The sequence below is a fragment of the Pterocles gutturalis genome, unplaced genomic scaffold (genome assembly GCF_000699245.1).
Source record: "Pterocles gutturalis isolate BGI_N339 unplaced genomic scaffold, ASM69924v1 scaffold18735, whole genome shotgun sequence".
NCBI lineage: Eukaryota > Metazoa > Chordata > Aves > Pterocliformes > Pteroclidae > Pterocles > Pterocles gutturalis.
The window spans coordinates 1-25,413 of NW_010143829.1; the positions used below are offsets into that span (position 1 = coordinate 1).

General features: G+C 40.9%; 1 protein-coding gene across 1 annotated transcript; it reads left to right on the forward strand.

Moving 5' to 3' along the window:
• Positions 1 to 2,006: 2,006 nt before the first annotated feature.
• LOC104470092 (cullin-3) lies at positions 2,007 to 11,966 on the forward strand (the record flags this gene model as incomplete). Its single annotated transcript, XM_010084891.1, has 6 exons — positions 2,007 to 2,131; positions 2,465 to 2,561; positions 3,594 to 3,728; positions 8,714 to 8,900; positions 10,646 to 10,791; positions 11,487 to 11,966. Coding segments are annotated over 6 exons (822 nt in total), but the record flags the coding sequence as incomplete, so codon positions are not given.
• Positions 11,967 to 25,413: the final 13,447 nt, after the last annotated feature.

Sequence of the window (25,413 nt, forward strand, 5' to 3'; positions counted from 1 at the left end):
TATTATATATTATTATATTTATATTTTTAGCTATGTACAGCTAATAAGATGAATTTAAAATGCTAACAGATATTCTGCTAGGCCTTATTTGAAACTTCATCTTTTTCTTGATAAGGGACCAGCAGTTTGCCTTTTGGTCAGCCTAATGCTGGCCTTTTAATGAAATTTCTGGAGTACTTATTTATGATGGAAGTGTATGTATTTCTATTAGTGTCAACAATATTTGAGAAGAAATAAAAACAGAAAGATTTTGCGGGTTTTTTATGTTACTGTTAACTTGCTGGTGATACTGTGTTTTATATGAATACTCCATTCTACTCCTTTTTAAACAATTTATGTACCTTGAATATGTATGGTGCCTCCTAGAGGAGGCAGGCATCTGCTCCGCTTTGAATAATCCTGCCTGCAAAGTCTCCTGCTGGATCCTATATCCTGAGATGTAGGAAGTGCCAAGGATTGGTTTGCTCTCAGTAAGTGGAAAGCTCAGCACTAGGGGAAGTCCAAGCTAATAAGTTATGAGTAATTTCTACAACTGCGATTCTGAAACTTAAGTTTGTTGGAGTTTTATAAGGCTTAGATCACTTCAAGGCACTTTCCGTTAGTTCATACCATTTTTAGTCTGAAAAGACATCTTGTAAAGTTAAGCTTCCAAAATTTTTTCAAGTCACAAACTGCTCAGTCCTCTGTACAATGTATGATGTGAGGCATTCTGAATGAATGCTGTGTTCTGGTCTGGCTAAGACCAAAAAAATTTGGGAAACTGTTGCCATCTCAACTAAGATGTTTCAGTTCCAGATAAAGGTATTTCCTGTATCTGTCTGCATTGATGGCCTTTCCCTATATGTTGGCTGAAGGGAGAAAACTGTTGAAGCTTTTTTTCCTAAGTGATTCACAGATAAACTAGTTTTCTGTGTCTGAATGGCTGTTTGAATTTCTCTTGTGAGCCTCATGACACTGGTGATATGAAATTAGAAGCATGGCAGTAATGCTGGCTGCAGAACAACCTTTATATGAATCTTTACATACTTTTGCAAAATGTTCCTCTTAAACCTTAATGATATTCCCTCAAAGGGATTTCTGTGTGAGTGGCCTGTCACTGGTCTGTCTAGATTTTTCAGAAGTTTCCTAGGCACAAGTTTGTTGATGCTCACAGGCATGCAACACGCACAGGACAAAAAACTCTTCCATAGTGCACGGAAATGCTGCTCTGCTATTTAATAGTAGAAGTTTCTGAGTCCATATGACAGGTTTTGTCCTTCTAAAATAGAATGTGCTCTATTTATATGTTGTGGGCTTATAACAACTTGCATGTAGTATGCTTTGGTTTTTCGTGTCGATAATGTGTGTTCTTTGAGGGTGTTAGTTATACCTATAGGCTGATCTATAAAGTAGTTAGAGATCTTTATCATCTACCAACAGAAATACTTTATAGATCAGCACTGCAGTTGTCCAGTGTTTCTTAACCAGTGCTGAATATTTATGGTGATGGCTGTCTTTAGGGAAGGTGGCTAGGTTGTGTGTGTAAAAGTAACTGTTTACATTGCAGTCCAGAGGCAAACTGCAGGAAAAGCTCCCTATCGTTTAACATTAGATATTCAGTATTTACTCTCTGCTTCCAGAAAGTATGCTTATAAACAGACATTTTGAAACTGATACCTTTAGCAACCTGGCTTTACTGTATATTGTTAAAAACCTGTTTAGAAAGAATTGTCACAGGTGTTATGAGTTCTGTTTATAATCACAGACATTTCATTCTTGGTTAGGAATTTTTGTAAATTCTGTGTACTATTAAATGCCGGAGGGGAATAACCTGGAGGATTTTTCCTGTATCATCTACTCTGATAATGATGAATTAATTTGTCTGGCTTTGTAAAAATAATGTTTATAGCTACGTCTGTTTTTTCCCTTAGTCTGTGAAAATTCTATACATTCTACACTGATATAGAAAAATGGTGAAACATGATCCTCTTTTAAAATAGTGGTTGTTTTCTTCCAATTGTCCTTAGGTCTCATTAGGTGGTGTTGATCTTACAGTGCGGGTCCTCACAACAGGTTACTGGCCTACTCAGTCAGCCACACCAAAGTGCAACATCCCTCCAGCTCCCAGACATGCTTTTGAAATATTTAGAAGGTATGTACTATAATAGTTTTTTAGGTAGAGGTTTTAAGAAGAAACTTTCTGAACTTAACTTACAGATATGTTTTACCATTAGAGTTAAAGACATGGTAGCCTACTGCTCTTCTGCAGTTCATGCAAAAATTAGAGAATGCAATAGTCATATTATGAGGCTTGAGTTTTTGGAAGCTTTTAATTAAAATTCTAACGATAGTTAATGTCTTGAAAAAGCAAAAGTTCAAAATTTTGTAGTGTCCTTAAATAGCTATGAAGAGTATGTAACTGTTTAAAGCAGTTAGATATAAAATGTGAACTATGTATTAAGTTTTTAATTCAATTATATTACAGATTTTATTTAGCCAAACATAGTGGGCGACAGCTGACACTCCAGCATCATATGGGTTCTGCCGATCTCAATGCCACTTTCTACGGCCCTGTTAAAAAGGTAAAGTATCAAGATTATGAAAATATTGTCTTTTTTTACAAGTAAGCAAATGCACATTTGTAATAACTTCAGAATTTTGTAAAATAAAAGCTTACCCATTGTCAATATAAGAAAAAGATGCCTTCCATTGGCTTTATGGTCTGATTCTTCCTTTGTAGGAGTTTTGTTTTGACTTTTTTTCCTCACTAATTTGCATCACTTAGCATCATCTCTTTGTTACCTTGTAGAAAAGTAGTAATTTTGATCTTGAAGAGACCTCAGTAGTTTGAGTGCTTTGGGTTTTTTTGATTGTGAATCAGTCACAAGTGAAATTAAACTTGTTTACGGTAATTTTTTAATGTGAAAAAGCGTTGTTAAGCCAAGTTTAGCCTGCTTTTCATGTGCAGAGTGCTAGCAATGTAGACAACACTTTTTCAAACATAAGAATTTTAGTAGAGATTACAGAAGTGCAATGCTTAATGTTTATGTATACAAGAAAATAATTTGGTAGTGATTTAGACCAGTTCTAAAATGCTAGAGGTTGTAATGGCCTGATGCTTGGGAGCATAGAAGGCAGTGCAAAATGAAACAGATTTTTGTGACACAAGGTATTAATATAAATGTACATTTGTGAGGATGTTAAAATGATGTTACTGTGGGATAAATATTTTTATAATTTTAAAGTTAAGCGTAAAAAAAAACCTGGAGGATGGCCAGGTAGTGCAACAGGGGCCAGAGAGGTGGTAGTGTGTCTCTGTCCTTGGAGATGCTCAGTATTTGACTGGACACAGCCCTGAGCATTCTGCTCTAGATGGCCTGGCTTTGAGTGGTTGCTGGATCCTGGGACCTAGAGATGTGCCTCCAACCTCAATCACCCTGTGATTCTAAGCTACTGGAGAAACATTCTGTTTATGCCACCAGGCATATGCTATTCTGTCACTTGTGTAGACTGATCTTCTAGATAATTATTTCATCGTATAACTTTCGTCATAATGAGGTAGAATATTTTGCAGTGGAAAATAATCTAATAGTAGTTTTGTAATTTTAAAACAGGAAGATGGCTCAGAGGTTGGCGTAGGAGGTGCCCAAGTAACCGGCTCAAATACGCGGAAGCACATATTGCAAGTCTCCACTTTCCAGATGACGATATTAATGCTCTTTAATAACAGAGAAAAATACACATTTGAGGTAAGCATTGTGTTTTTCTCACCTGATTTTAAGTAACTTTTTTAGGCACATTCTTTTCCTCTTGAATAGACCTTTGAAGATGAGGTGCCTTTCATTCTATTTGAGTGTGGATCAGGCCAATAAATACTGGAAGCAGATCATTAGCAATGCCCCTGGGAAGCAATCCCAGGGGAGGAAATTATTTGGGAACACAAGTTTTCAGAAATGTTGAAGAGTTGTGAGTGTGGTTGTTCCTAGGCCATAGAGCTACAGAAAAGCTGAAGTTGGAATGCAGCAGGAGGCTCCATTGCTCATTTTATCTTTGAGAAACTGGATTTAAAGGCCAAAGGGTGGAGAACTGTCTGTATTCTGGCTTACTAAATACAGAAGTGCTTAAACTGGCAGGCTGGTGTCAGCTGTAGGATGAATCAAAGAACTTTCATCCCTTCTCTGAGCTGGTGAGCCAGAAAGGATGATGAAGAAGGTCCAGATAGGTTCTTAACAAGGAGACTAGAGGAGAATTGCTGGGAAGGGTTGGCGTGGTCAGCTGATAGACAATGATGAACAAGGCTTTGGGAGTGATGGAGGATCTTCTGCTACGAGGTTTGAGCATTGTATTGTTAATGTCAATTAATAGTTTACCTTTAGGTGTTATCTTCTGTTTGAGAGAGCGTTGACAGCCTTGAAAAGCAGTATGAGTTTAGTTTGAAACGGAGTCAATTTCCAGGTTTTCTCATCTACTTTTGACTGTGCTATGCATAGTAATCATTTGCCCTTTTATTTGGATTTTGTTTTCAGCTTATTTGGCATACTTCTAGCCTGTTTAATAAAGAATGTTTCTTTGAAATGCTCTCTGTTGGGATTAAGGAAGGCATGGTTTGATAAGAGGTTCTTAATAAACTACTCATAGTTGAAAAAAAGATTGTTTTAGAGCATGTTGTGAAATCTATTGCAGGAGCCTTATAGCTTTGAATACTTTCTCTGCAGAATACTTGGTGGGGGCCAGAGAGGGGTTTAACAGCTCATTTTGTCTTAAGTTAGTTTTGAAATTGGGCTGGTGGCTACCTTATTCCACAAAATTGTAAGTTTTGTTAGTAGTAGAGAGCCTCACCCATATCTGAATAAATTATACTTGGTAGAGCAGTGAAAAATACAATTTCTAATATGTGCTCTATATTATTTTACTAAGACCAGATGATGGAGAAATATCTCCTTGTGCTTTTAGGTTATCTATGTTGTGTTTATTTCTGGTTTGGGAGTTCTTAAACTCTTACTTTGTCTCCTGCTGTAACTAAAACATTAAGAGGCATATTTGTTTTGTTTGGTTTCTTTGGTGAAGTGTGTGGGAGTTGTCTTTAACTCCAGCCAGGAAAGTTTATGAGAACTTAAGAGCAGAATGAATTTTATCTTTGTTCATTGATTATTGAATACCGTGATTAATTGTTGAGTGCTGGGAGACTGTTATTTCTCTGTTGTATCAAGTTAGTGCTTTTACTGCAACATCGCATGAGAGATGACTTATGGTGTGTACTTGTGTAAGCATAAAACTGATAAACAAGGGTTTCTGCAGATTCACAGCTGAACAGATTAATTTGAAGTTGCCTTCACAGTTGAACAGATTTGCTGCTTGGTTTTGCATTCAGTGTGATTATTAATTGCAAACTTGAAGAGATCCTCACAGTAGTCCTAATAGCGATTAAGCCATGTGATTGAGAGAAAAACGGGATAACGATGATGCATAATGATGCGTAATATGCTACAGAAACTTAGAGGATTATTGCATAACAAAATCCCTTCACAAAAATGTAGTAATTTACTGTATTCCTGTATAGCAATGTTTTATTTATATATGCAAAAGAACTGGTAGCCGTATGGGTCAAGGTTAATGCTACTTGAAACTAAGAGGAAGGATTTTCATGCGAGCCTTCATAGAATTCAGGTTTTTTTTCTAATCAAGTCTCATGCAACGTGCTTTTCTGTGAGTTACAGTACATTTCAGTATTTCAAATTGTGAAATGCACAAATTTTTAATGATTACATTAAAAATAAGGGGAAAATTTTTGATTCTTTCTGTAGTTTTAACAAACAAGAAATATAAATGCAACTGTAGTAAACGTTGAATAATTCCACAAAAATGAGAGATTAGAACTAAAACCTGGCTTACCTGTTTTTCTCTTTTGCTGATCTTAGCTTTGGAAGATGTACAAGTCAAAGTCTGTAAATTAAAAAAAAAAAAAAAAAATTGTCATTTCAACAAAATGTTGTAATGTTTTTCCTTCTAATTTCCTGCTGCACATTTTTCTTCTAATAAACTTTTTTTTCTTATATGGAACTGGACAGAGGCAGCTCCATGCCCAGGCTCTCCCTTTTGTAGCCTCCAGATAGAGCTCAGCTGGTAATATTTTAAAACTAAGATTGTGGAATCAGTACTGCTCTGGTGCATGACTCCAGTGTGGTTTTTAAAATAAGGCATTTTTGGAGATTGGGGAAAAAACGTATACATTTTTCACTGTTACATCAAATGTCTTATATAAAAATATGTTTAGAAAAATTACATGCTACAGACTGAAGGGAAGAGAGCACAGGAATATCTGTTATCCCCATTTACATTCATAGCTGCACTTTTTTATCCAATTTGAAGTTTGTGCCTTCTTCTGAGGCAGCATATTACAGTGCATTTCCTTCTGTGGTTCTTATTTTAATGCTAGCTTATAAATTCTGAAACCGAAATGGTTTGCGTACGTTGGTGGCCGAATTGGAAGGCGACACTGAAGTAAAATCAACACAGAAATACACAGTGGTTAGTACAAGGATGCTTAGCATAAAAACCCCTCAAATTCCATTTTAGCTCTTTGTTTCACTTTCATCAAAAGCAGAGTATATACATTTCCTTGTAGAATTTAGTTAATTTTGAGAAGATTAATTTTAGATGTTGATCAAAATCCATGTTTGGGAGCCTGCATGTCACAGGCATTACATCATTAATAAGCTAGATTTGGTTTATAGCCTCGAGGCTTTACATTTACCAAAGTCCTAAAAACTAAGTGTCGCCTTCCTTTGGTTGGTTAAGTTTATGCTGATCAATCTATTTCAGTAAGACTTTGTGTTCTTGACCACGTGAAGGATTATAGCATTTTGGGGGTTTTTTTAGTACTGCTTTGTGCTAATTCTGGAAAAAATGCGTGAAGGTGACAACTGTGTTTTAAATAAAGCAACAAATGAAGAGATGGTAACTTTCTGTGAGCTGCTTGGGAAGAGGCATTTTGATGCTAGCAAACAGTTAAAATAAGCGGTACACATCACTTATTTCAAATACTATGAATATTTCTAAATGCAATATGCTAAGAATACTTTTATGTTTAAGAACACATTATTATTACCTAATCATTCATATGTAGTAGGTATCAAAAATTCTAAATTTTTTACATTTTAGACTAACTGAAATTTTTTTATTTACCTCATTCACATGAATTTGAACTCATGTCAAAAACACAATTTCACATGACTTTGCATAAAGTCTACATTGTACATGTAATGTTGGGTCTATAGTTGGAAGGTAAGGCAGATTCTGACTGAGCCTCAGCATTACGAAGACCTGGTACTGCGATATATATGACGTGCACTCTGAGTCCCAGGAGAGGCCAGTACATCCAAATTACTTTTATTGCATGTTGTCAGTGGTGGATGACCACAGAGGAGTGCTATTTTTTTCTGGATTGCTTTTAAATAACTTGAGTACACTCAGGAAATAACATCCTTTAGTAGAGCTTAGTTTACTCTGAAGTTTGATTTTTCTGGTCACTGTTTAAAGAACGTGTTCTTTATAGTTCTTTGCAGATCTTAGTGTTTGGTCACTGGGTGTGGTTACGGCTGCTTTTAGCCTGAAGGTCATCAGTTTGACTGGTGTGCCATAAGCATTAAGAATTTATGGGGACAGTGGAAGAGCTTGAATACTGCTCTTGGAACCAATAGTGAGGAAGCTGGGAAAGTGACAGCTCTCGTGGACAGTTACATGTCTGTGAGGTTTATTTTTTCTCTTTGGTAGTTTAATCTTTTGCTGCTAGAGGTCCCTCAAGAGTCTGAATGGGAATGTGAAATGAGAAATGTCTGCAGTTTTCTCAAGCTCGAAAAAGGAATAAAGTAGAGATAAGGCTAAAATGAACTTCTAATGAATGGGAGCTCAGTAAACAAGTTGGGTTTGAGGAAGCAGTAGTAGTTGGCCTACTCCTAGAGCATGTTCAGACATCATTCTGCATCCACTATAATTTGCTTACTAACTCATGATCACTGGTGACTGACCTAACATATGGCTCTCTGCTGAGCTCTTAAGAGTACTAACAGAGGTGCAACAAGTCATGTACATGTTTTTACAAACATTCTTCAAATTTCATACCTTTGCTGCATTGTGATATTTTTTTTTTAATTAATCCTAGCCAAGGACATCTGGGCTGTAAATATATTGTTTCAGGTTATTCATAAAGGAGGTGTTATTAATTGAGACAGTATTGCTATGTTATGGTGAAACTAGACCATTTTTGCTTCCATTTGTAAAGATCTTATTTTCAGCAGTGCTGCTGAATGCAAAAGCATTTACACAGTTCGTCATCAGGAATGCTCAGGAACATCATGGATGTTTTCCGTCACTGAGTTTCTTAGAAGGTTGGTTTCACTGTGTGCAGCAACTGTTGGAAACAGTGAACAAATCCTTTCAGCATTCTCAAAAATGACAGTGAAGTGAAGCAACTGGTTATTCATTCTTCTATTTTTACCTTTTGGTGACTATTTACTTGACAGAAATCATTGTGCATTGACCTGGGCGGATCACTTTGCATAGTACATTTCGAGATTTTGCTACTGAATGAATTCTAACTTCTCAAGCCTCACAACTGTCATAGTAGTAGTATTTTGCACACTTGAATGTGGACATTTTAAGCAATCAGTGCTGCTGTTTGCAAAACATACTGCTTCTGCCATAACCATAAACTAATTAAGGTATTTTTCTTTAGGAAATTCAGCAAGAAACTGATATCCCTGAAAGAGAACTGGTTAGAGCCCTACAGTCCCTTGCCTGTGGCAAACCAACACAACGTGTTCTTACAAAAGAGCCTAAATCAAAAGAAATAGAAAATGGTCATATATTTACAGTGAATGATCAGTTCACGTCTAAACTACACAGAGTCAAGATTCAGACGGGTAAGTGAGCTCTATATTCTACTGTCTTGCTGTCCCCAAACTGCGTTAAATGCCAAATTATCTTTTGCAGGATTGATGTTCATACAAGTAAAAGGAAGAGAATAATATATTATTTGTTGATGATTGGTTGCATTAAAATGAAAATTTAAATACTGAGAAAAGTGTGGAAGTCACAGTTAAGCCTTTTGTTTTACAAAATTTGTGATTATCTCTTAAAAGGAAATGTTAAAAGAGAAATTTCAAATTAAATAGTAAAATTGAAAATATGCTACTGATTTATTCAGAAGTAAGAAGATTGCCTCATAAGTTGCTATACTGCTGTGCAATTGAGTGATGTTTTTAGTCCATGATACAACAGCCATTTCTAAGTGCCAGGTGGCTATAGTGGTTTTGGGCAATGAATTGGGTTTAAAAAAAATAAGAGAAGCTGGTCAGTACAATACCACTTAATTAGCTCATCAAAGTGCTGGTTTGTGTTATGCATAAGTAATGTTGATACCTTTTGACTAGAAAGCTCACTAGAAATAATTTCTGAGTTGTAGCATTGCTGTGGATACACTCCATAGAGTGTTTTGGAAGATTAGTTCTTAGTTTTAGTACATCTAAAAATATTTTCTGACTCTGCAGGTCTCAGTACATAAAATGTACAGCATCACTGGCAGTGTTTTAAGTGCAACATTGGTAATTTACATGCTGTTTGTTGCATGTAATGTAACTTTTTGGGCTCCTGTGCAGCACGCTGTGTGCAGGGATGTAAGCATGTAAAACTCCATAGTACCTCCATCCATTACATTGTACGTATCCCTCCGCGTAAGTGATGGCTAGACCAGCATCGTGCACATGCAGAGTGCTGTGGTACCAACACATTTGCCATGTCTGGAGAATTTTTCTGGTGAGCAGGAGTGCAGCGGCCAAATTAAGGTGTTGAGAACCCTCTGATCAGGGCCCAAGGCTCTTCCTTGGCATAGTTAAAGTAAATTTTGTGACAACTGTTTGAGCTTCAGTGGAATTCTGCTTTTTCATTTCCACTCCACAAATGTCTGTGAATGGGGAATATGATTTTGGGGCTCAAAATGGTTTTAGAGCAAATTTGGTACTCGTGGTTTTGTTTCTGTCTTACACAGAAGACTGCTTATATGTATCTTTAAAACCAATAAATACTTGGGGCTTTTGAGTGAAGAAGGGCAGGGGGGAAAGTGGTATAGCAGTGTAGGAGGAGGGCTTGGCTATAATAGTGCTTGGGTGAAAGGGTAAGAAATGCTAGACGTAAGGGCAGACAATAAAGCATAAATAGGAGAACCGAATGCAAAGAATATAATTCATTTGATGAGGATAAAGTTGGACTATTTCTTCTGACTGATGAACTTTTAAAGTATTTAACTAGTTTGTAAAGTAAATTTTCAATACTTTTTCCATTTTAAGTAATGGATTATTTGCTGTATTAAAGAGGGTAATATTCAATGGGAGTGTAGGGCTTGGCAGTGCCTGTAAGCAGATTTGAGTGCTGTTCAAATTTTAACATAGCAATAGTTAAATAACAGATTGTTACTTTGTCAGTTAGTATCAAAATATGACAGAAAGTGTTAATATGTCCTTGTGACTGCTTTTCGTAAAAAAATCAAGTTTGAGAATATCAAAACTCAGCAATGTATAACTTGATGTCTAGATGAAATAAATAGTGACGCTAATACTTACACAAATTAATTTTAATTTTGCTAACATACTTTATATTCTCTTTCTTTAAGTTGCTGCCAAACAAGGAGAATCTGATCCAGAAAGGAAAGAAACAAGGCAGAAAGTAGATGATGACAGAAAACACGAGATAGAAGCTGCTATAGTTCGGATAATGAAATCTAGGAAGAAGATGCAACACAATGTACTAGTAGCAGAGGTATACTTGTACACAGTTCTGATATGGGCCTGGGAATTCTTTTTGCTTTTCCTGTTAATTCATGAAAGCTACACAGCTCTCACTAACATGATTCTGAAAGGCTTTTGAGGGATGCTGTGTTTAATCCATCCTTTTTTTACCTCCTTGTCTATCTGAAGACGTCTAAATCCTTACCCTTCATTTTAGGATGTACTCGTGGGTGTCTCTAATTTTCCTTCCTGCTTTTAGTGCTATTATGATGCTACCAAATTCCTTGAAATAACAGTTGGCAAGAAAAAACACTGTTCTTAACATGAATTATTTTCTGCTTTGATCTTGCTAACTGATGGTTGGGTGCAGGCTTGAGACATTTGAGCTCTTAGAGTACTGCTGCTCTTAACTCCAAAGTTCTGACAGCTTCAGGAATAGTACGCATTTTCCACTCTTGAACTCCCTTAGGGCTGTGAAATTGAGAGGATTCTCAGGTTGAGACTATGCCTCTGTAGAAGGTCAGTACTTTGAATCATGCCCGACAATGAGCAAGCAGTTGATCGGGGAGAAAAAACTGTCAGAAGTTTGCAGACTGCTGCTTGTGCTTCATGGTTGTAGACAACCCTTTCTAAATCTGTTTTTCTGGTTATTTTGATCAGTTAGGATACTTAATTATCTTACTTTCCCTGTGCCCTTATGTTATTGGTTTTGATCTTATATTTTAGGTAACTCAGCAGCTGAAGGCCCGATTCTTACCAAGTCCAGTTGTTATTAAAAAACGTATTGAAGGACTTATTGAGAGAGAATATTTGGCACGAACACCTGAGGATCGCAAAGTATACACTTACGTAGCATAAAATGTGTTCAGAAAATTTGATTTATTCTTGGACTATACTCTTCGCATGAACTGGGAAGTTCTTTTAAATCATTAATATTAAGATGACCATCTCTTCTATTAAATTACAATACATGTTCTAGACCATTCAGATCAAACCTTTTACTCCTTTTGAGAGTTTTCAACATCAATTGATTGAGCTTCAGGCTTTTCAACGTTATCCCTGTAGAGATCATCCTTACAATTCTTCGGGAAAATGTGAATGTGCCGCGTTTGTTTTCAATACTGTATGAAAACAGAAAAATAAAAACAAATTTAGAAAATACAGCTCATTTAAAAAAAAATAAAATTGTTGGAATTTCATTTCCCCGGATCTTCAGTGTTGATGTAAATGTGTTTCTGTAGCGTTGCTTAGCACTTCGCGCATTGTATAAGTTGGGTTTAAAAAACCCACAACTAGTAAGGAAAAATTCCCAGTTATATTGCTCTGCTTCAAATGTTTCTTTAACTAGCCATGTTTAATTTAAATATTTGGTAATTTTTTGAAGACCCAGGAAGACAACGTGATCATGTTTCACTCTTCCAGCTGCACTCACTGTTCCAACAACGTGAATCAGGAACTTCTGGGGGCTCAGAAAAGACCATAAGAATTCTGGCTTTCCCTTCTGTAATTTGAGTTCTTCTAAATTAAAGTCTATATTGATTAGATTTGTTCTGGTTTCTTTATAGGAAAAAGGAAAAGATTTTAGTGTGTATAAACTGTATAATAATTTTTGCTGTTGTACTCACTGCTGATGGTGGATTGTACAGGGCGATGTTTTTATTTCACTAAATGTAGACAAAATAAATTTAAAATAAATGGATTTAGTGTATACAAACAACTAATTCAAGTGTGTTAGAGTACAGGGTTGACAATCTTCCGGAGCTAAATACTGTCCCCTGGGAAAATGTACTGGGATTATATTCTGTTAATAAACATCATAGATGGATCTGTAGCCCCAGGGCTTTCCATCATAAGTGCATATTTCAGGAGATTAAAGTGAAGCCAGCGTGCACTATTTGTTTTTTTAAAAGTGCATTTTAAACATGCAATAAAAATTGTTACTGTAATGAAATTTTTAGTTCACCCTGGAACTTTTGTCTTCCTGTCGGTATGCTGCAAACATAGATTAAAAGTTGCAGTTTAGTGGCATCATTATTCTCAAAGGTAGAAATTTTTTGAAGTGTACACAGTACTGCAGGGTTTTTACTAAACAGTATTTCTGATTCCAATGTACATATTAACATGGTTTCTCTGCTGTAGCTATTTTTCTGATTTAATTCAAAACAATATTTTTTTTTTCTTGGTTCACATTGCTTTTATGCATAAATAGTGAAAAATATAGTTGGGATGGGCTTCCCAACATGTAGAGCTGGAGTTGAAACAAAAAGAAAAACTTGGTTGTAGAGCGTTAAGATACTGCCAGAACATTTCTTGATTAGCTGAATTAAACAGACGTGGTGGTGTAATGTAGCAATGTGATTGAGAGTATTTTTCATAATGTGTCCCCAGTTGCACCCCTCTCCAGCGTGTTGATGATACAAATCCTGCCTACTGTTCAGTAGTAGGCTATTCCCTCTAAAGAGAGGGACTGGAATGGCGGTGGTATTTGACTATTCTGAAGCTTTTCTAAGAATCTTTACTTAAGTTTAGTGCACATACGCGAGCCTAGCCTTTAAGTCATCAGAGGGGAGGTGACTGAGGGGCTTTCCTGCCATCGTTCATCAAGAATTTAGCCCCAAAAGAAAACAGATGGCCATTGTAAAAATGTATTTGCTGACTGGTATTAAAACACCTTTGTGTCTCTGTACAGTACATGCAAAACTTCCATAGAAGCATCATCATTGTTTAGCCATAGAACAATACTGATACAGGTTGGATGAGAGTCTGGGTTTTGGATCGTGTCTTAAGTCATCAGAAACATTATCCTTGCGATGTAGCTCACTCTTCCGTGTATCAGTGCAAAGGCTTTGTTTTATGGATAGCATATTCTTTAAAAGCGTGAATTTTCTGGTAATTGCATGTTAATGCTTTCCCATGTGCTTTTCAGGGAGAAATTGATTCACATCCTTTTTCCCTGTGAAGCTTGCAGAGATATGAATGTTGCTATCTGGGACAGGAGGACTTTGTCCTTAGCATTGCAGTTGTACTTTTGCTGTGCATCAGCTGAATGCTATGTGAATGACTGTATAATTATGTGTTTAAGGGTGTTTTGTTTACAAGCTATGTGGGCAGGGGTGTTTGCTGAAAGACAAACAGGTGGTGATGGCTATCTTGAGTAACAAATACTAAGAGTATAGTTTCCATTTTAAATTTAATAGAATTTTGAAGACCCTAATTATTCAGGAAGGGACTTCTGCTGAAGTTACCTTTTAGAAATGCTCTTTACCACTGAACAAGATCATGATACTGAGGATTTAAAGATGAAGAATGTGAAAACTGGTCAGAGGGAACAAGACATCACTAGGACTCTGCTAAAGGTGAGTTTGATGCTCATGCCCTGACACTGTTTGTGTACATTAGTGAGATTTCTTTTACAGTCCATAGTAGAACGCTGCTCTGCCTTACCTAATTTCATTTTTGCTTCCCTTCTTATTTTCCACTTAAAACTTCTTTGTAATTTTGTTAAAATGTCATCAGTAGGGTTCTAGTTACATGTATGAGTGTAACTATTGTAAATTTGTTTGTTTGCATTAATGTGCAGTTAAATGCAGTAACGAGACGTAATAAACATGGAGTTTAATTCTTCTGAAGTTTTAATTTAAAAAGTAGGTTTGGAGTTTTATAGATATTTGAAGATACACAGACATCTACTTTTCCTTGTACACAAGTGTATTTTAAAGGATTGAGAGTATACTTCATTTAGTGTCGTAACAAATAAGAACATAACAAATATGTATCCCTGATTTAGTTCTTGCTCTTTTCAGTGTTAGCTACTTTTACAGCTTTAATGTGCTCTTTTTTCCTCCTAGAATTAATCTAGACAGTGTCCCCCTTTGCTACAGAACAAGTGAATGTTAAGCATGTCTGCAGTGCAGCCTGATTCTCGGATGCTAAGTTCATAGAATCACAGAATCATTAAGGTTGGAAAAGACCTCCAGAATCATCAAGTCCAGCCGTCAACCCACACCACCTAACCCACTAAACCATGTCCCCAAGCACCACATTTACATGTTTCTTGAATGCCTCCAGGGATGGTAACTCCACCACTTCCCTGAGCAGCCTGTTCCAATGCCTGATCACTCGGTGAAGAAATTTTTATTCCTGAATAACGTGTCCTAAAGACAAACTTTGCTGTGTCAGCACTAGAGCTTTCAATGTAATACTGTCTGTTCTTGTTACCTTTGCTCGTTGAGCATTGGCAGCTGCTGTAAGATTTGCTTTTCTGGACCTGTAAAAACAGAAGTATTGCCTTTAATATTCCGGATGACTGAAGTATTTTTATTCGCATGTGTTTTAATCAAATTGTACAGTACCTGATAGGTGGTGCATACATATATATGTATGTATGTAATAGAGCCTGTCATGGTGCATGATTTGGGAGATAAGCTTGCACTGAGATATGGTTCCCCTTTTGTCAAAAGTAGCAAAAACTGGAACTACTTGTGGGCTCCACTGGTGTGTCTGAAACTGGATAGAAACTTTATATCTCAATCTAAAACTCTTAACTCTTTGTTCATCCCAGTGGTTAGAGGTGAGGTGGGCTCTGATCATTAGCTCCCAGTTCCTCAGGGCCCCTGGGGATTAGAGCGAGGATTTGACAGTCTGGAACTAGGCAGACAGTGGTGTGTAGAGCTGGTAAGAGGCATTGTCTTGTTTGCGTCTGTACTGAAGCCCAATTTCTGTTAATACTCATTTTGATAGTAAATTAAATAACTGTCATCTGTAAAATGAATCATGAGTTTTCAGTCTAGCCATTGGACATCTTAAGTTACAATACCAGAGTTTATTTCCTGAATAGGTTTCTTACAAGCTGAAAAAACTTCAAGAGGCTTCCAAAGGCCACAGAAAGTGTGTGGATTAGTTGGCAGTGGTAAATATATTTGTTAATGCTTATTATTTATTATCTACTTGTTTATTTTCCCTTATGTCTAGTGGAACCACTTTTTTGGATAAGTGTTACAGAATTGGAGTAAGCAATGAGATGTAGCCTGTACTGCGAGCCTTGTGCATCACAAACTTGGTGTGGGGTTTAAGGAAATGAATAGAAAAATAGTAACAAAGCTTGTCTAGGCTGAGCTCTGTTGTTCCAGTAGTTGGTCTGCAGTGATGGGATATGACAGCATTTGGGCTCGCTAGCAAGAGCCTTCATAAGGGATCACATATTATGGAAATCAGGGACAGATTTAGCTCTCCCAACAGGAATCTTTTCTGAGCTCTTGGAAGCGCACAGTATCTCCTGTGTATGTTTCATGTTCTTTGAGTGATGTGTTTTAATAATGAACTCCAATTTTGCAGTTTATAGAGGCTCTTAACATCAAGCGCTGCACTGGGCAGAATCCCGCTGATGGTGCAGTTTTCTTGAACTGCTCGGTGCCTCTGTGATGTTCCCTGGGTGGTGTGTGAAAGGTAGGGGCAGCACTAATGTGCTGAACAAAGGTGATAAGAACAAAGGTATGTGCTGGTTTCTTTAACACTGAGCTTTATATTATGTATGTCTTCACTGCAGGTGCTTAAAAAACCTGCTGACGCTGTACAACACTGAAGTTTTGTGTGAAGAGTGCTGTAATAACAGCATGTTGACCAACACTGTTGCTGTGGTTTGATTTGTGTCTCCCAGCCTTAACTGGGAAAAATGCCTGCTGAAATCCATAGGAATTCATCCCAAGTCCCAGGCTGCATGATTTAGTGCTGGGTGCTCGGCAAAGACGGAGATCTCAGTTGCTTGTTTGCTCACAGGGTCCCAAGTCCCAGGCTGCGTGATTTAGTGCTGGGTGCTCAGCAAAGAGGGAGATCTCAGTTGCTTGTTTGCTCACAGGAATTGCCACTCTTCGCAGTCTTGGGTGGAGCTGGGAATTGCATCCCTCCAGGGAAGCAAATTTCACAAAGCAGTGAATATAAACTCTAGTTCTAGGAAGTCTTGATTGAAATTAAGCCTACTGTTAGTCTTTTCTGAGCTGAAATTTAGGTGAGGGAGTCATGTCTGAAACTGCACTGCTCTGCACTTCTCTCTTGGTTTGGTCCATGTGCTGTGATATAGAACAATATCGGCATGCAATAATATTTTACACTCAGTCTGCTCAGGTAACAATAGCATCAGAAAATGTAGAGCAACAGAAATATGAGGATTTAGCTGAGAATTGGTGAATAATAGACAGAAAAGAGTGAAAATACTATTCCAAAGGGTAGGAGATATGCTCCAGGTTCGGAAGTCATTGCTCTTCTGCTCTTGAAGCATTTCTAGCTTCTTTGGCATCTTGTGCACTTCAGCTGCAGTAACAATTGTGCTCAGAAAATCCATTGTAGATGTGGTCTTATTACCCAGAGACAATTGTGCTTTCTCTCTAGGTGGGCTGTTAGGATCATCGTTAGTCTGGTGGGTTTTCTACCCTCTTGTTTTTAAACTTACTTATTATTCTCATTAGGTTAGTACCTGGAGCCTCAGTAGTGATCACCTGTATGTGGAAAGACACAGCACTGGTTCTTACTTTCAAAAGCTTATCATTGTATTTACATCTTTCATGAATTTCTGTATTTTTACAACCTTTGAAGTTCAGCCAGGTTTTTCAAGGACAGCCTGGCTGTTTTAGGGAAGTGCACTCATAAGCTGTGGTTCTGCAGCATAATATTTCAGCCTCATGCCACACTAAAGCTGTGAGGTTCAGGCAGGTACTTCTGGTCCTTGAGTCTTCTCATACATCTGATACTAAACACAATCTGACCTTGGTTCTCAGAGCTTTTGCCTGCAAAGAAGATCTTGCAAGTCTGATGTGACAGTAACCAGTAACTAACCCAGCAGTATCTGCCTGGGTCTGCAGGCAGCCTGACACAGCCTGCCTGCTCTCTTGGCTCCTTGTCCTACAGCAAGAAGGTGTGAGACAGGCCTGTTTCACCTCCTGCCCTGGAACTGCTGACCTGGAGTAGCTGTGGCCAGGATGAGGCCATTTTCTGGAGAGATGATGGTCTGGGAGCCGCCTGCTCCTGTTTGCCTGGGGAGACCCCCGGGGGCAAAGGGGATCCACCAGTAGGTGCCACTGCCCTTCCCTGTTCATGAATAGCCTTCAGCAGCCCCGTTCTTGGGAGGAAAAAAAGACAATGGGAAGTCCTGAAGTCCTCAAACTGTAGCCATGTTAGGGCCTGACGGTGCCTTACCGTGGCCTTTGAGTTCATGTGCAGCTGTTTCTTTGCAAAGTTTGCTGGGCACGCTGCAAGTCCCAGCACCGGCTGAGTTTCTCAGACCTCGTGAGCTGGTATTTGTTTGATGTTTGGATATTGCTTCTTTTGTAATTCTGTTTGAGATGAGGCTAATAATCTCCTGCAGCTTGTCTGTCACAGCATTTGTTATCAACTTAATTATGTAAATTTGCAATTCCAACGTAACATGGGATCCAGGCCAAGACTGTTTTTTTAATTACAAGTTGGGGTGTATTATTTTGTATCTCAGGAGGGTTGTCTTCAGGAAAGGGTTTAATTAGAAGCCTTTACACCGCATAGGTCTGACTTGTTCCTTAAGCTGGAGCTTGGACTTGTTGGCGAGCTCACCATCTCCTGGTGACTTGCTCTTATTAGCACTCGGTAGGGTGCGGTTTCCCTCGGCATCTGCTGCTGGCCTTCCAAGAATTTTGCCCTGAGTTGTCTTCAACAATGCTAAATGTAAGCTGATTAAATAAACCCTTCACTGGGCCCTGCAAGTCTTGGTTTTATTTAGATGTGCCTGTTTTCTTTATCCTGGAAGGTTTTTAATTGAAGTGTAATTTATATAAAGATTGCTAGGTTAAATCTTTCAGAAATGAGTCCCTGAAGCTAGGCAGTTAAATTCACATGTAAGCAAGCTGACTCCCTCCTCATCCCACACCGACCGGGGTGGGAGTCGGGTTGATGCTGGGGAAGTGGGCAGGGGGCTCCCAAAGGTACCAGTTTGGGTTGATGCTGGATTTTGGCTCTGTGTAGTCAAGTCAACAGGTTTGACTTTTGTTTTCTAATACTAATTTCTGATACAACCTCCTATTGGCTCATTATGTTTAGTGGATCTTGGAGTGTTTGGGGGTTTTTTAACCAAACTGAAAACTGAGGAAGAATCTTATCTGGAAGTGTCCCATAACTTACTGAGGACACACAGCCCAGATCTGGTTGGAGCCAAGTACAAAAGCTGCCCCAGTCAGGTTGTATAAATCCAGATCTCACAAACTTTGTGTCTGTGGCTGCTGTGGGATGTCTGTAGCCAGGGAAGGACATACCTGCCTTTTTACGACATACATGTTACTAATAGGAAGCTATAAAGGGCAAAGCATTTTCTGCAGCTTTTGGGGCAGGCAGTGGATGCCTGCTGCTCGAGCCCAGGGACACCGCATGGAAACCTGACTGCCCAGGCCTGGGCTCCCCAGGAGCTTCTGCAAGGAAACCTGTGCATCTGGTTACCTGTTCTTATTTGGAAGGCTTTCTATTTTTCCCTGTGTTCAAACAGCTTGGGAAGTGCAGCTCAGGAAGGCAGTCCATCTGAACGACCTTCTGCTGTTCGTGCTTCGTTCAAGACTCCCCTTGTGTGCCTGTTGTGGCCATCAGCGGCGTGACTGCGGGGAGGCAGCATGGCTCCGGCATCCCAGGGCATCAGGAGTAGGAAAGGTGACTCAGGTGGCAGGTACACAGATGTTCTTTGTCCCTCTCCCTGACCCTGGGCTGGCTGCTGGCTCTCGTGCACCCCAGGGAGCACAGAGTAGGGGCTGGAGGGAGGTGACGTTGCTGCACAGTGGGTGCTATCAGTGGGCTGGCTCTCGCCCGACACCGTGATGGGCTGCAGCAGCATCCTCCCTGCCCATTGCCTTGCCCTTTGCTTACACAGAACGGGAGCTTGTTTGGGGTTGGCAGCTGTGATCCCAGCCTGGTTTATCTCACTGCAGTAACTCTGGTTTACTAGAAGGTTTCCAAGATCCTGTTGAAGTCAGTATGTATTTGGAAACTCAGTCCTCAGTCTAGGCTTTCTCTCTAGGCTTTTCCTGAGAGATCACTCAGGTACCTATGATAAAAGCTTCATTGTCTCAAAGTCTGTGGGAGTTTTAATGTGGGCTTTGGCAGGGTTGTGGTTTGGTCTGTTACCAGTGATCTTCCTCATTTGTGTCTCAGTGCTGCTCTCCCAGCCTTGCGCTTGCACCAAAGTCTGTGTTGCTTGAGGATAACTTACTTGCTTTACTTTCATAAATACAGCCACTGAGCGTACAGGGAAATGTGGTTTGATCCCAGTTGTCCCTCTGACAGTGCATCGTACTGCCCGAGGATGCCTGTTCCCCCAGCTGCTGCAGCCAAGCATCCGGAGGAACCTCTCTCATTGTAGTTTGCATTTTATCTCCCATGAGTCTTGAAACCCTACCTTGCCTGTGCATCTCCTAGCGTAGTGTTTCTCACAGCAGGAGTCTCAAGTCGCTGTGTCTGTTGCTGGGAGGAGTTGCAGCCACTGCACCGCAGCAGCCGAGGGTCAGCCCTCCCGGTAGCTCTGCGAGGTAAGGCGGGCTGCAGCCAGCTTCCCACTCCTTCTACTCTAACTATTTTTTTCTTTTTTGTGTTGTATGTGCTTGGATCCTGATTTGCTGTGTGTGGTGAAGCTCTCTGTATTTTCTGTGTCTGCTGACAGACCCTTGCTGGATTTCTACTCTTTTTTAGCTGGTTAAAAAGAAGAAACAAGAACCATTCAGGAGAGAATTCTGCTTAAGTAAATGCAACAGATGAGATGATTTTTTTGTTTTTCCTCTTGGTCATTGGGGTTTTGCTTTCCTCAAAAGTGGTGATGAATTGGAGGCACAAGGTTTGCAGTAAAGAGACAAACTCTTTGAAAAGCTTGTTTTATTCAAGTAAGACCTTAATCTTGGTTTTTGTCTTAGTACTCTGTATGCTGTAGATAATTGTCATCTAGCAGGTTAATTTAGTATTTTTGTCCTTGTTATAGGAAGAGCTTAAGATTGGCATAAAATGAAAAAAAGTCTTTTAAAAGTTAGTCAGCCCAAGACATTGCATGGGTTTAATGAGGCCTGCTCCTGAGATGCTTCGGTAATTCACACCCAGTCTCTCTGAAGTTAATTACGTGCTAGTATACAAAGCTTAAATCCTTATAAAGTAACTTCCTTACAGATGTTACTCTGAACTTATTAAATCCTGTGATGCATCATCAGTCTTGCTGGTGTCAGCTACAGTGAGGGGCTCTGAGCACCGCAGAGGACTAGGCACATCTTAAGAATTCATTATGAAAAGGAATTTTTAATTATTTTGCTGTGCCTTCCCACTGTAAGTTTTAAACATATAGCAGATAATATTCTCTGAGGCTTCACACAGTGAAGTGTTTGCTAGTACTCTATGTTTGGACTATATTTTATGTTGGGCTTACTCTAGTGTATATATATTGGTGGTAGATACAAATATTCATATTTCAGATGCTCTTACACGAAGCTGGACTGTCCCTGCAGCCTGCTGTGTGTTCCTCTGTGTGGCCAGTCACTCTCACGTGGGAAAGGTGCTCTGATATATATTTTTTGAGTATTATATCAGAATATTTCTCCTCCTCCCTCCCCACCACAGCAGAGTGACTTTTCCCATAAGATTGAACTGCTCTTCTTCTAATCTCTTAAGGAAATCTTTCTTGGCACGTTCAGTAGGTCACGATGAATAATGTGCTTTTCCTCTTGGCAGCCAGGCTGGAAAGCTGGGGGAAGGGGAGCCAAGGAGGAGACAAGGGCTCATTGCATTCGGGGATCGGAGTGAAATCAGCACTTCCCGTTTCTTTCAAGATCTAGCAAAAGCCAGCATTTTGTCCTGATGACAGGAGTCCCTTTCCAACCTGAGAACTTCTTGGTGCCTCTGAGAAAAGCGGTGGATGAGGAGGTCTAAGCTCACCGGGCTGCAGCAGGGAGGGGATGGATGGTCGTGGCATCCTGGCTTTACCCCAGGGTTTAGGGGGGGCAATAAGCTGGAGACAAAGTGAGGGCATGAGAATGCCCTTGTCCAGGGCTGGGGACCCTGGGTCTGAGCCCTTCCCTGTGGACACTGGGATGTCAACGCAAAGCAGCAGAGGAGCAGAGTGCTGCTCTCCTGTACGGTGCTTAGCTGGGGTGGTGGGGCTGTGCTCCGATGGAGGTGTTCAGCCAAGGCTGATGATCGGTTTATCTCATGCTCCTTGTGGTAGGAGTGGTGGGTGCCCTGACCTGGAGCTGCCAGAGACCCGACAGGTCTGAGAACAAGCCTAAAGCTGTTCTCCAGGCAGCTCCATCAGACGGAGCTCACAGGTGAGACTGCCTCCCCATCCCACCCCAGCAAGTGTGCTGATCATGAGAATACACTGTGTGGTGGCAGGGTCAGGATTTGGCCCTTTTTGTGCCTGGGCTCAGCTTCTTGGCTGGTGTAAAACCTGGTGACACTTGAAATGGTGGCAGCCCCGTCAGATCCCAGCTCTGCACAGGAGAGATGCTGGTCACCTTCCGCAGCCTCTGTGGGAGGCACCTGCCTATCTGGAAACCAGTTTGGCTCCCGCTGGCCGCAGTGGCAGCTGGAGGGGACTGTGTTGCCTGTATCACTTCCTAACCCCTGCTCCTCCTGCCCCCAGCCCTCACTCTGCACAGCTGCTTGAAGAGAGAGTTCACGTTGCTGGTGCTTTATCTTCATCAGGGCGATGCTGCTGCCCCGCGGGGTGTTGAACAGCTGGGCTGAGGCGATTTGAGTGGGGATGGGGGCAAGAGCTGTGCAAGCTCCCGCTTCCCGCCTGTGTCAGTGACTGCCTCACTGGTGGGAGTGACCGGCTCCTCTGGGCTGTGGGAGAATGGGAAACTCAGGGTGGGCACCAGGACTGAGTGTCGAAGCAGCCCGAGGGGCGATTCCCAGGGGAGACCCACCGCAGTGCTTGGGGGAGCGTGCAGGGGGCTGAGCCTGCACGGGCAGGCAGGGGGGCAGCTGGGCCGGGTAGTTCTGCGGTTGAGAAAATGCACGACTTCTGCACCCCTGAGCTCGTCACCCAGCCCCCAGCAGTCTGGGGAATCCGTGTGCTCAGTCACCTTCTGAATCTGTTACATTCGGCTCTCCCAGGGCCTTGTCTCTGGTTTAGTGACACTGTGTGGAGACGTGTTTCCTCACTGGTTTGGAAACAGGTGATGCTAGCTGCGGCTTATCTCCCTGCGGCTTATCTCCCTGCTGCTTTTTTGGCAGGTACTTTAGCCTATGGCTGCCCTTTTCCCCTCCTGATGCTGTTGATAACCTTACAGATCTACAGCATATTCTGGCACGATTCCTCCTCCAGGCTGAAGGCCCTCATCTCCTCGCTCCTCTCCGCATCCGCTTTATTAAAGCACAGCTGGAACAGCACACGCTACTCAAGACACAGATGTGCTGTGGATTTACATGTTGCCATACAAAAATCTTCTGTTTCATTCCCTATTCATTCCCTATCCGTACGGTTGTTTCGGGCTGCTGCTGGCCACAAAGCTGCCGCGTTCCCCAGCTGCCCGCCTGGCCCGGGCAGCGATGCTGGGCTGTACGCCGGGCTGTAGTCCCTCTGCTCTGCACGCAGGTGTGTGTGTGTTCACTCATACTTACCCACTTTGACTCTTGCTCGTTTCTGCTCATTTCCCTGACCCTGAGGCGGTACCACAGGGCTGGTGCTTTGCTTTGGCCGTGCCAGGCATCGCCACTGTGCCCAGCACCATGGCCTCCTGCCGGGACATGGACCCTGGCATGCAGCTTGTGCTTCCAGCTCCAAACTGAGCCCCAGGGACCTTCCTTAGCTTCAGTGTTTTGTTGTATAGGCAAAATTCCCCTTTTCCTCGTGTGCAGGAAGGCAGATCTACCCTGCCCTGTAGCAAACGGTTGATGCATCATTTCCTTTTCCATATTTTAGTAAAATCATGTTGTTCACAGCTCCTCTAGAGTGTTTTAATGGTTTGAGCACTTGCACTCTTCTTTTTACTCTCTTCCTGCAATTGTCCGAAGGCTGGATTTTTTTTTGTCTCCCTCCCAACAGTTGTTATTTGCTTGGCAGTGTTAACGGGTGGGTTTGTCTCTATCAGCACAAATTAATTTTTTCCTCATCTGCTAGTCAGCCTTTTTATTGTGTGTTGGTGTCAGTGCAATTTTAAAGCATGAATGTGTACTTCGACCAGTGAGAGTGATCTGCTAAATAAACCAAGGCACTGCTGCTTGTACCTTTAGACCTTGGAGATTCTGCTCAGTTGAATACAGCACTAGGGTTGTATTTAAAAAAAAAAATTAGTTCAGTTTTAAATAACAGACTCTTATTAATGCTGGGATTTCTGCACAGTGAACCACTGCTTGGTATGCTTGGATGTTTGAGAGGGAAACTGGTGTGTCAGCAGCAAGAGCTGTCTTGTTCTTCATTCGATGGAGCTGGGTACATCATCAGAGGCCCCAGTTCTGATTTAAATGCTGGCTGTGGTGGGGGCAGTTCTGTATAGAAAACAGGGGCTGGCTGGGCTTGTATGTATCACTCCTGGGTTGGCAAAATAAGTTGATGAAGGGACAGTGTGATTTATTGCCTAGGCACTAGAAGAGGCCTGGAAAGAGGAGCGTTTTCAGCATTCCTATTGTAGTCTACACAATAAGCTAAATTAATTAGATTTAAGTAAATTAAGTACCAATATGTACACCCAAGGAGCAAGGAAAAAAGCCTGGAATTTGCTTAAGGGTGTTGATTACATGGGCATTAAAAAAAAAAAAAAAAAAAAAAAAAGAGGAGGAAAGAGAGTCAAACAGTGCCCTGAAAGGGGGAAGCCTGGTACCCAGCTTTTATGGGCGATGAGTGATAACCCAGGAGCTGCTTCCCAGCTGGACGGTGAGCTCCCGGGGTTGTGAAGCACATAACTAGGAGTCGAGTTTTTTTCCCAAAGCTCCTCTTTCCTGTGGCTGATTCATATCTGCCCTTATTGTTATCTGTTGTGTTCACATGGGCTTTTTTTTCTTTTGTTAGTCTGTTTTCCTTCCCAGTTTTTAAAGAATAGCTTATCTGTGTGCCCCAGAAGGGTGTGACTCGCAAAGATCACAAGCTTTTTACAACGAGCTGAAGCCCAGCCTGCTGACTGTGAGACAATATGCTGAGGTTTCCAGACACGAGAGCCACATCGCCTTTGCAAAGGGTGGTGATCGCACAGAGACGCACACCAGTGGGACTTGGCCGGACCTGGAGCACACGTTTCCACCGCTGACAGGCAAGTGTCCTTACAAAGCCATCTCATCTTGGAGAATCACTGCTTTTTGTGCCTCAGTGCTCTTCATCTCCGCTGCCCTGTCCCACAAAGGGCAGCAGCAGCAGGACACAGAGGGGTTTCTGCACGCTGGTTGCAGGCACGCAGTGACTAGACCTCGAGTCTTGAAGTCAGAAAATGAGCCTTCACCTGAGCTCTGCTGTGATGTGACAGTCACAGGATGCCTTGTCGCTCTTTGCCTGCCTCCTGCACATCAACTGTGCAGACCTGTGTATTTCATCGGGCTATTGCAAAGCTTGTAGAAGATTGAATGCATTCTGTCCAAGTCTTACAGTACACCCCTGGTGTTACTGAGGCTCCAACAGCAGGAGAAGGAAAGGGAGGGCATCAATTTGTCTATTTTTATTTTTCTGTCAGGACCCTTTGCA